Source organism: Garra rufa, chromosome 7 (assembly GCF_049309525.1).
Source record: "Garra rufa chromosome 7, GarRuf1.0, whole genome shotgun sequence".
Taxonomy (NCBI): domain Eukaryota; kingdom Metazoa; phylum Chordata; class Actinopteri; order Cypriniformes; family Cyprinidae; genus Garra; species Garra rufa.
The window spans coordinates 31,163,725-31,174,986 of NC_133367.1; the positions used below are offsets into that span (position 1 = coordinate 31,163,725).

Below are 11,262 nucleotides of genomic sequence, written 5' to 3' on the forward strand. Positions count from 1 at the left end.
GTGTAACATCTCGTTTGTTTTGTTTTTGTTTAAAATGTTGTATTTTATGTAACATCACTTGTTTTGTTTTTGTTTAGTTTTGTTTTGTGTAACATCTAATTTGTTTTGTTTAGAGTTTTGTTTTTGTGTAACACCTCACTTGTTTTCATTTAGTTTTTATGTAATATCACTTGTTTTTTGTTTAGAGTTTTGTTTTTGTGTAACATCTCACTTGTTTTAGTTTAAAGTTTTGTTATTATGTAACATCACTTGTTTTGTTTTTGTTTAGAGTTTTGTTTTTCTGTAACATCTCACTTGTTTTGTTTTGTTTAAAGTTTTGTTTTTATGTAACGTATCACTTGTTTTTGTTTGGAGTTTTGTTTTGCGTAACGTCTGACTTGTTTTGTTTAGAGTTTTGTTTTGTATAGTTTAGTTTTTGTGTAACACCTCACTTGTTTTCATTTAGTTTTTATGTAATCTCACTTGTTTTTTGTTTAGAGTTTTGTTTTTGTGTAACATCTCACTTGTTTTAGTTTAAAGTTTTGTTATTATGTAACATCACTTGTTTTGTTTTTGTTTAGAGTTTTGTTTTTGTGCAACATCTCACTTGTTTTGTTTTAGTTTAAAGTTTTGTTATTATGTAACATCACTTGTTTTGTTTTTGTTTAGAGTTTTGTTTTTGTGTAACATCTCACTTGTTTTTAGTTTTGTTTTTGTGTAACATCTTATTTGTTTTGTTTTAGTTTAAAGTTTTGTTATTATGTAACATCACTTGTTTTGTTTTTGTTTAGAGTTTTGTTTTTGTGTAACATCTCTCTTGTTTTGTTTTTGTTTAAAGTTTTGTTTTTATGTAACGTATCACTTGTTTTTGTTTGGAGTTTTGTTTTTGTGTAACATCTCACTTGTTTTGTTTTTGTTTAAAGTTTTGTTTTTATGTAACGTATCTTTTGTTTAGAGTTTTGTTTTTGTGTAACATGTCACTTGCTTTGTTTTTGTTTAAAGTTTTGTTTTTATGTAACGTATCACTTGTTTTTGTTTGGAGTTTTGTTTTGTGTAACGTCTGACTTTGTTTAAAGTTTTGTTATTATGTAACGTCACTTGTTTTGTTTTAATTTAGAGTTTTGTTTTTGTGTAACATCTGACTTGCTTTGTTTTTATTTAAAGTTTTGTTATTATGTAATGTTACTTGTTTTTGTGTAAAGTTTTGTTTTCATGTAACGTATCACTTGTTTTTGTTTAGAGTTTTGTTTTTGTGTAACATCTGACTTGTTTTGTTTTTGTTTAAAGTTTTGTTATTATGTAACGTCACTTGTTTAGTTTAGTTTTATTTTTGTGTAACATCTCATTATTTTTGTTTTTGTTTAGAATTTTGTTTTTGTGTAACATCTCACTTGTTTTGTTTTTGTTTAAAGTTTTGTTTTTATGTAACGTATCACTTGTTTTGTTTTTGTGTAACACCGTGTCTACACCGGATGCGACAGTTGTCATGCCGCGTCGTGCTGCGCCGCAACAGCTGAAGTCTGTCTACACTGGACGCGACATAGCGACCGTTGCAAATCATTTAATCTTTGGATGCGGTGCGGGGAGGCATAAATAGAACGCCCCGTGCCGCATCCAGTGTAGAGAGCATAATAGGTTCTATTGTATTTTGTCGCGCCGCGCCGCTCGCGTCCGGTATAGACACGGTGTAACATCTCACTTGTTTTGTTTTTGTTTAAAGGTGCCATAGAATGGAAAACTGTATTTACCTTGGCATAGTTGAATAATAACATTTTTTTACATGGACATGACATACCGTGAGTCTCAAACACCATAATTTCCTCCTCCTTATATAAATCTGGTGTTTGCAGATATCAGAGAACAATTTTTAAAATATTGTATCAATGCATTCTATGGCACCTTTATTTAGTTTTGTTTTTATGTAACATATCACTTGTTTTGTTTTTAGTTTCGTATTTGTCTAACATCTCACTTTTGTTTTTGTTTAGAGTTCTGTTTTTGTGTAGCATCTCACTTGTTTGTTTTTGTTTTTATTTTGTTTAGTTTAGTTTTATTCAAGGCTGAAATACAAATATTATTATAACTAATATATAACTTAAAATAAAATGAGCACTACAATTAAAACTAAATACAGTACTATAATAAAAATAATTTAAAGATATAAATACATGTAAAGAACAAAATATATTAAAATGACAATTTTAATTCAAAATGAAAACTGAAAATATAAAAATAAATGCTAATTTAAAATATTGCTAAATGCTATAAAAGTACATACATAATACTAGTTTAATTGTTTTATTTATTCATTTATTTTTTTTCAACCTGCTTAAGAAATATGCGTAAGACTGTTAAGTGTTACGTAACTTTGATATTCTGTGTCTTTTTAGGGCTAATGAACAAGCCCCCCTCCCTGCACTCCAGCACCTCTGACTCCGCCCTCCCACCAATCTGCAAAGATCTGATTGGCTCTGCTGTTGCTCGTCTGCGCTCGTCCTGCCAATCAACAGAGGAGAGCAAAAGCTTAGCCGACCAACTGACCCTAGACCTGCTGGAGGTTTACCGCGCCGTGAGGTCCATCGCAGACCTTTACGAGCACCTTGACGACGACTGTCAGGAGAACCGTAAGCTTCAGAGCGTCTTTAACAAACCTAAATCAACAAAGCCATTCATCAGTGTCAATATTAAGCTCAATATGAATGTACAAGACCTATGTCATCACAGCCCTCACAAAGAGCCTCATTTTGTTCTGTTTGTGTGTATAACAGTGTTTGCCTGCAGTACTGAAGCCCAGACTCATCTAGTGAAGGCCACGTCTGCTGTTGAAAGGGCTGTGTTCATTACCATGCACTGGGTCTCCAGCATTAAGCCCAGCTTTGATTCATTGTCTCAGAGAGCTGAGGAGCTCAAGATGGAGGTCAAGAAAATCGGAGGCTACCTTCAGTTACTCATTCAGGTGCTCATTACAGCTTATAGTGGATTAATAAAACACCAGCTGCATTTATGTGATGCGTTTAGGTCTGTAGGGGGACCACATAATTAAAAATAAAAATGCAATAATTTCATCAAAATTAAAGTAATTATTTTTTCATAATTGGTCCTAGGCCAGAAAATACTTCAAAATTAATCCTAAATATAACTGGAAGCCAGTGTATGGACCTAAGGACTTGCTTTTAAATGATTATTATTATTATTATTGAGTAATTTCTTGCTAATTTATTAAAAATGTATTTAAATTACTTTAATTTTAAGTGTTTATTTTTAACTACAAAAAGTGTTTAAATAATAATATTTTTTAATAATAACAACAATGCCTTCTTTAAACAAATGAATTAAAGAAATTATAATGAATTATAATATTAATAATAAATTCTTAAATTTGAGGTGTTTATTTAAATAATTATTAAATATTAATAATAATAATTTATTTAAATTATATTATTATTATTATTATTATTAATATTACTATTATTATTATTTACAAACATTTAGACATTAAATGGTTTAAACTTGCCTGTATGTAGTAGTAAGATGCATTTGTCAATCACATGTATACCTTAATATTTCTTAAGTATTAAATTATTATTAAATTAAATTTAAGAAATATTATACAAGTGATTAACATATACTCAGTTTATATCAATACAAAATATAATAAAATGTCTATTTGTCAGTAAATACACTTAAATAAGTAAATAACAACACTTAAGTAAATAATAATAATAATAATAGTAATGCATTCTTTAAACAAACAAATCAAAAAATTTATAAATAATAATAAAATTAATAAATCTTTATTTTGAAGTGTTTATTTAAATTAATAACAATAATAATGCATTCTTTTGAAAAAAAAAAACAAATTAAAACAAATGAATAAAATTATAAATAATAATAATGTTGATTATTTAATTATTTAATTTGAAGTGCTTATTTAATTATTGTTCAATAAAAACAACAATAATAATAGTAACAATAATTAATTTGAGTTACTTATTATTATTATTATTATTATTATTATTTACAAACATTTATACATTGAGTGGTTTAAATTTGTCTGTTTGTAGTAATAAAATGCATTTGTCAATCACTTGTATACCCTAATATATATTTATTTTTTAATTAATTAATAAAAAAAATGTAAGAAATATTATACAAATGCTTCACATACATTTTACTACTACATGTAGGCAAATTTGAACCACTCAATCAGTTTATATCAAATAAATATAATGTCTAAATGTTGGTAAATAAACTCAATAATAATAATAATAATCATTTATTATTATTATTATTATTATTATTTTAAGGCTATTTTAAGGCTAATTGTTTCCTTTTTTTGTTTTGTTTGTAATATTCTGTTTAGGGGCTTTTACTTGGTTTGCTGTGTTTTTTTATGTATTTTTTTCTTGTTTTTATTTACATTTATACATTTATTATTTATTTATTTATATTCATTTCTTTTCTTTTTCAAAACAGATTTTGCTTTAGGTTTTTAGTTTTTGTTGGGCGCTTTTTTTGTTTTCGTTTTGTTTTTTGGAGGGTTGGTTTTGTTTGGTGTGGTTTTGGTGTTCTGGTTTGGTTGTTGTATAAAAATCTAATATATTTATTTTACTAAAACTATTTGATAAAGAATTAGGTTTATTTAATAAAATGAGCTTTTATTTGTTAGTTTTAGGGTTTGGTTTTGTGGGTTTGTTTGGTTTTGCTTTTCTTTTATATTTGTCCTTTTTTTATATATTTGGTAGAGGCCTGATAAGACTGTTGTTCTTTCTGCGTTTTGGTCTTTCAGGGCTGTGACTCTGAGATCTCCTCTATGGTAACAGAGGCCCAGAAAAGGTTTACAGAGTGTATGAACGCAGTTCTCAAAACCATCGGTTTCCTGGCGGCAGTGAATGGAACTGATCTTCATTTGACTGAACATGGTTCTGAAATCATAGACAACGTGGGTATATTTCCTTTAAATTAGCTGACGTTTACACCATAGTAGTTTTGACACTGAAACCAGTCCGAATCAAAAATTCAACAGCATTCTCTTTCTCTTTAGAGGTCTGTTGTGGATTTGTTGCGGGATGGGATGCGTCAGAGTGTGACCGATCTTCTCCTCATAGGTCAGAGGATCACTACAGAGATGCATCGAGATCTTTCATCTGCTCACATATCGGTAAGTTCTGCTAAATAATCCACTTTATAGATAAAATTGAATATTTATTGATCTAGGTAATACTGCAAATTAATGCATAACATGTTTATAGCTGATATAAATGCATGCCATTATAATATATTTCAGAAATCCAATGCGATGGATGTCGCCAGCACTCTGCAGAGCTACTTCCGCTGCTGTTTGTCGGTACGTCTTACAAACAGCTGTTGTTTGTCATTGAAGGTAAAACGTTCTGGATTGATGACCGACCCAACAATGAGTGAGGGAGATGGCGCTTGTAAACGTCCAACCTGAACGGTCTTATCGCGTGTCTTGGGTCGTTCGACTGTTTACGAAATAAATGATTTGAGTGGAGCGTCATCTGTCACCTTAATGTGGCTGTAACTGTTATCTTCGATACACAAACTACAGGCCTGTTGTAATTGTTCAGCAAGAGAATGGGATGCTGGGATAAGGAAAAATGGATGCATCCCACCTGCTCAGCCATTCCTCAAACCCACCCACTGTACCTAAAACTAAGATAGCCAACAATTATATATAATTATATGTATATTTACTTAAAATATATTTATTTAAACAATTTTTGTATGTTTTATTTATTTCCATTTTATGTTTGTTTTTGTTGCTTTTTGGGGGGAGGTTGTTGGGTTTTGTTTGGTTGTGTTTTTAGTGTTTTAGTGATTTGTATTTAGTGTTTGTTTTTAATATTCTGTTTTGGGGGTTTTGTTTTGTTTGTATTTTTTTTTTTTTTTTTTGGTTTGGTGTGATTTTAGGTTTTTATGTAATTTTTGTTGTTGTTTTCGTTTAAGTCTTCTATTTTTTTATTTTACTTTGGGTTTTTAGCTTTTGTTTTGTTTTTTGGATTGTTTTGTTTTTAGTGGTTTTTGTTTGTTTTTCCATTTTATATTTAGTTTTTGTTTTATATTTTATTATATTTATTTATTTATTTATTTTGTGGGCTTTTGTTTGGTTTGTTTGTTTGTTTTTAATGTAATTTTTAACAAAAATATTTTGGTCATTTTGTGTTTTTGTGGGTTGGTTTTGTTTGGTCTGGTTTTGGTTTGTTTTGTTGAATTTTATTTTTTTGTGTTTTTTTTATTCTTTGGTTTGGTGTGGTTTTGTTTGTATTTAGTTTTTATGTTTCTAATATTGTTTTGGAGTTTGGTGTGATTTTGGTTTGACTTCGTTTCGTTTGTATGTAGTTTATTGTTTTTAAGATTCTGTTTTGGGGGTTTGTTTGGTTTGTTTTCTGTTCTTTATTTCGTCTTCTATTTTTATTTTACTTTGGGTTTTTAGCTTTTGTTTGGCTTTTTTGGTCATTTTCTTTTGGTGTGGTTTTGTTTTGTTTGTATTTAGTTTTTTTGTTTTTAATATTTATTTTGTGGCCTTTTTTTGGTTTTGCTTGTTTGTTTTTTCTTGTTTTTATCTTTTGTTTCTTTTCTGTGTTTGTTTGATTTTGCTTTGGAGTTTTAGTTTTTGTTTGGCGTTATGCGGGTTGGTTTTGTTTGGTCTTTTTTTTTAATTATTTGGTTTGGTGTGGTTTTGGTTTCGTTTGTATTTAGTTTTTATGTTTTTATTATTTTTTGTGGTTTTGATTGGTTTAGTGTGGTTTTGGTTCCGTTTTATTTGTATAAAAAAAATTTTATTTTAATATTCTGTTTTGCTTTTCTTTTTTTTTACTTTGGGTTTTTAGTTTTTGTTCGGTTTTTTTTTTCAGTCGTTTTGTTTTTGGGGATTGATTTTGTTTGGTCTGGTTTTGGTTTGTTTTTTGTTTATTTATTTTTAATATTATGTTTTAGGGGTTTAGTTTGGTTTGGTTTTGTTTCGTTTGCATTTAGTTTTTTTATTTTAATATTATGTTTTGTTAGGTTTTGTTTAGTGTGTTTTTTTTAATTTGGTTTTTATTGTATTTAATTTTTAGTTGTTTTTTATATCCTTGGTGATATTTGGAGTGGATTTTGTTTATGTATTGGATTTTGTTTTATTATTTTTTGTTTAAGTCTTTTTTGTATTTAATTTTTGCTTTGGATGTTTAGTTTTTGTTTGGCTTCTTTGTTTGTTTGTTTTTTTGTTGTTGTATTTATTTTTTATTTTTATTTTTTTTATTTGCTTTTTAGTTAGTAATTAGTATTTAGCTTTGTTTTTAATATTCTATTTTGGGGGTTTGGTGTTTTTTTTTTTTTTTTAATCCATTTTTTTGTTGTGTTCTGTTTGTTTGGGGGGGGGGTTTGTTTGGTTTGGTTGTTTTATTTATTTTTTATTAGATTTTATTTATTTTGTGATTTTTAGTTGGGTTTTGCTTTGGGTTTTGTTTGATTTGTTTAAGTTTTTTGTTGTAACCTTTCCCTTTAAGAGATGTTTCTACATCTGCTATTTCACAGGAAAGGTCAGGCTCTTCTGAGGATCGTTCAGAGGATGATGAAGACTTGTGTGCCATTCAGAACACCACCGCTAACCTCCTCACGCTGAATCGGGCAATCAAAGATCTCCACTCGTCTCTGTTGCGCTCTCAGAAGGGTACAGCATACTTTCCACAATAGCATTTATATGAAACGCACTTTTCAGCTATGACAAATATGTTACATGACTTTATTTTTTTTAATGTGTAACACAGGGAGGGGCAGCGGCGCTGACCTTAGTCAGACGATACAGTCTCTGTCTAAGACGATTGATGATGTCATCAACGGCATTCCGCGCGAAATGTCTGGAAGACGTTCCGACGGTCTTCAGCTTCCGTGTGAGAAGAATATAATGGCCGTCCGAAATCAAGTGCACTCAGCACTGCAGGCTTTGACAGTGCCATTTAATAAAAGCACAGACGGAATCCAGATGCTGGACACAGATAGACAGTTTATTCAACCAGGTTATGGCAGCAGAAATCGAACCGTCCCTAAAGTAGTGTATACTCTGTCTTCAGGCATTAGCACATGCTCCAGAGATGCCCGCTGGGTGTGATTTTTGGATTGAAGGGTTATGTATGCAGCTATATTTGGTATAATGGTTAACGCTAAAGTGGCCTCACTTTTCAGTTGGTTGTATTTTCAGTATGCACTCATTCAGGCCTACAATATTTTGTACGACCTGTAGATTTAACTGTAGGATTTTAAAGAAGGGCTTAATTGTTTAACTTATGAAGATGGGTTTCTGTGTATTTTGCAGGTGATCAAGCACCTAAGTCTTTCGTTACTCATGCAGAAAATACTTCTGGATATATATTTGCACTTGAAACCTTTGCACAGGCTTGGGCGCACTGGTATCTCACAATGTCATTTGCATGGAGACAAGATTTTTTAGCATTTGCAGTGGCGTTTACTCTGGATCATGTAATTGTTCCACACTAATTTATACTTTCAATAATAAACACTCACTGGGAAAATAGGTCTGGTGTTTTGTTTAAACACTTCACATTGCATGCCTTTTCAATTTTTCTATATATAAAACTTGGAATCCATTGGAAAATGGCTCATTTACAAAGTAACATTGTATAGTTTTTTTTATTTTGTTTCAGGTAGTTGTGCATTGTATGATGTTTTGATCTTTTGTGTGAGTTATCTTTCACAGAAATGTTTCACATTTAAGAGGCAAATGGGCAGCAGAGTAGGAATTTACCCAGCTAACACAACTCACCAGTTATGTAACTTATTGGTGCTTTTGAGTAATTTCATGACTTACTAACTGACAACGTAAATGGGACGTAGCATGCTCCTAATTTCATTACCATCAAATTACTAACCACTGTCGTCAGTACGAACTCTTATGGTCATTAGATAACCAAGGACGTTCCAGTTACATACTGTATTCGTAAGACTTTAGTAATTTTGTTATTGGCAGTGTATCTGCAATGTCATAAGTCTGTACTTTCATTCTGGTGACCAGAATTTGCTATTTAAAACGTGTAAATAAACGTCAGTGAAAAGTTATATTTTTCCTTTAAGATAAAATGTCTTTTCAAAAAGTAAAAAAATATCGAGTATCAACCAGAGTTGCCAGATTTTCAGAACAAAACCTGCCCAATTACTACTCAAAAGTAGCCCCCCCCCCCAAAAAAAAAGCGTTTCAGGGGTAAAATACACATTTTTTTGGCAGTGTTCCCCAGGTCACTTCAAACTGCGGACATTAAAAACAACCCACAGCAAGAGCGTTAAGGAAAACCGCGGACTTGGCAACACTGGTATCCACCTTATTTTTGAACGGTGAAGTAAGTCTATGGGTGAGACTTCCTGTTCATTAGCCACTATAGGGAAATAAGAAGAATAACAATGTGCAGTAAGAAAAGTAAAACTGTTTGCAGTACAAACTAGTTTCAAACAATACATTAAAATAATATGGTGAGACACACCAATTTGCAATATCAAGCAGAAAAACTAGATGTTTTGTACAGCTAAAAATACCTGGATGCAGATGAGACCGGAAGCCAGACCAGGGTTGCCAGATTCACAACAGAACCCACTCAATTGCTACCTAAAAGTAGCCCAATCTCTTTTGGAGGGGGGTTCTCTGGAAAAAAAATTAGAGGGGGTAAAATACAAGATTTTTTAGCGAGGTTCCCCTGGTAAAATTCGCATTCCAAGGACTAAATATCATATTATTGATGTCGCTTCAACCCACAGACATGAAAAACAACCCCTGGAAACAGTGTTAAAGTAGCCCAATTCTGCAGGAAAACTGCGGACTTGGTAACCCTGGTATCCACCTTATTTTTGAACGTGGAAGTAAGTCTATGGGCGAGACTTCCGGTTCATTAACCACAATAGGGAAATAATGAGAAGAATAACAACGTTCAGTAAACGGTAAAACTGTTTGCACTACAAACCAGATTGTTCATAATTAAGATAATACATTAAAGTAATATGGTAAGACACACCAATTAGCACTATCAAGCAGCAAAACCAGCTATTTGGTACAGCTAAAAATAGCTGGATGCAGATGAGACTGGAAGCCAGTACAGGGTTGCCAAATATTTTTACAACAAAACCCGCCCAATTGCTTAAAATTAGCCTAAAAGTAGCTCAATCACGTTTTGAGGGGGTCCCCCATGAAAATTGTGTTCTGAGGGGTTAAATACACGTTTTTTGGCGGGGTTCCCCTGGTAAAATTTGCATTCCAGGGACTAAATCGCTATAACCGCTATAGGGAAATAACAAGAACAACAACCACGTGCTGTAAACTGTAAAACAGTTTGCACTACAAACCAGAATATTCAAAAGTAAGATAATACATTAAAGTAATATGGTAAGACACACCAATTTGCATTATCAAGCAGCAAAATGAGCTGTTTTGTACAGCTTAAAATAGCTGGAAGCAGATGAGACCAGAAGCCAGACCAGGATTGCCAGATTTTCACAACAGTTGTAAAAAAAAAAAAAAAAAAAAAAAAGTAGCCCAAATTTAGTTTGGATGGGGGTCCCTCCAAGTTCGAAGGAGGTAAAATGCTTGTTTTATGGTGAGGATTCCCTGGTAAAATTCGCATTCCGGGGACTAAATATCATGTTATTGGTGTCGTTTCAACCCACAGACAACCCGCGGCAACAGTGTTAAAGTAGCCCAATTCTGCAGGAAAACTGCGGACTTGGCAACACTGGTACTCACCTTACTATGGGCGAGACTTACGGCCGTTATAGGGAAATAACGAGAAGAACAACAAGTGCAGTGTTCGTGATTAAGATAATACATTAAAGTAATATGGTAAGACACACCAGTCTGCAATATCAAGCAACAAAACTAGCTGTTTTGTACAGCTAAAAATAGCTGGACGCAGATGAGACCGGAAGCCAGAACAGGGTTGTCATATTCCAGGGACTAAATATCATGTTATTGGTGTCGCTTCAACCCACAGACATGAAAAACCCACCCAGTTACTACTTAAAACTAGACAAAATAAAAATGAAAATACATGTTTTTGGCTGGGTTCCCCTGGCAAAATTCGTATTTCAGGGCCGAAATATCACATTATTGGGGTCGCTTCAACCAGCAGACATGAAAAACAACCCGCAGCAACAGCGCTAAAGTAGCCCAATTCCCACGGACTTGGCAATAATGAGAATAGCAAAGTGCAGTAAACGGTAAAAGTGTTCAATATGTTGCAATATCAAACAGCAAAACTAGCTGTTTTGAACAGTTAA

The 11,262-nt window shown here is 31.9% G+C and overlaps 1 protein-coding gene across 1 annotated transcript in view; it reads left to right on the forward strand.

The window, feature by feature from the left end:
* LOC141338941 (kinesin-like protein KIF14) overlaps nt 1-8,095 on the forward strand; it is a 34,429-nt gene extending 26,334 nt beyond the window's left edge. The window contains exons 23-29 of the mRNA XM_073844554.1: nt 2,370-2,603; nt 2,748-2,935; nt 4,769-4,921; nt 5,024-5,140; nt 5,267-5,326; nt 7,522-7,657; nt 7,755-8,095. Of these exons, the coding sequence (XP_073700655.1) occupies nt 2,370-2,603; nt 2,748-2,935; nt 4,769-4,921; nt 5,024-5,140; nt 5,267-5,326; nt 7,522-7,657; nt 7,755-8,095 (1,229 nt within the window). The remainder of the gene's footprint in view (nt 1-2,369; nt 2,604-2,747; nt 2,936-4,768; nt 4,922-5,023; nt 5,141-5,266; nt 5,327-7,521; nt 7,658-7,754) is intronic.
* Nucleotides 8,096-11,262: the final 3,167 nt, after the last annotated feature.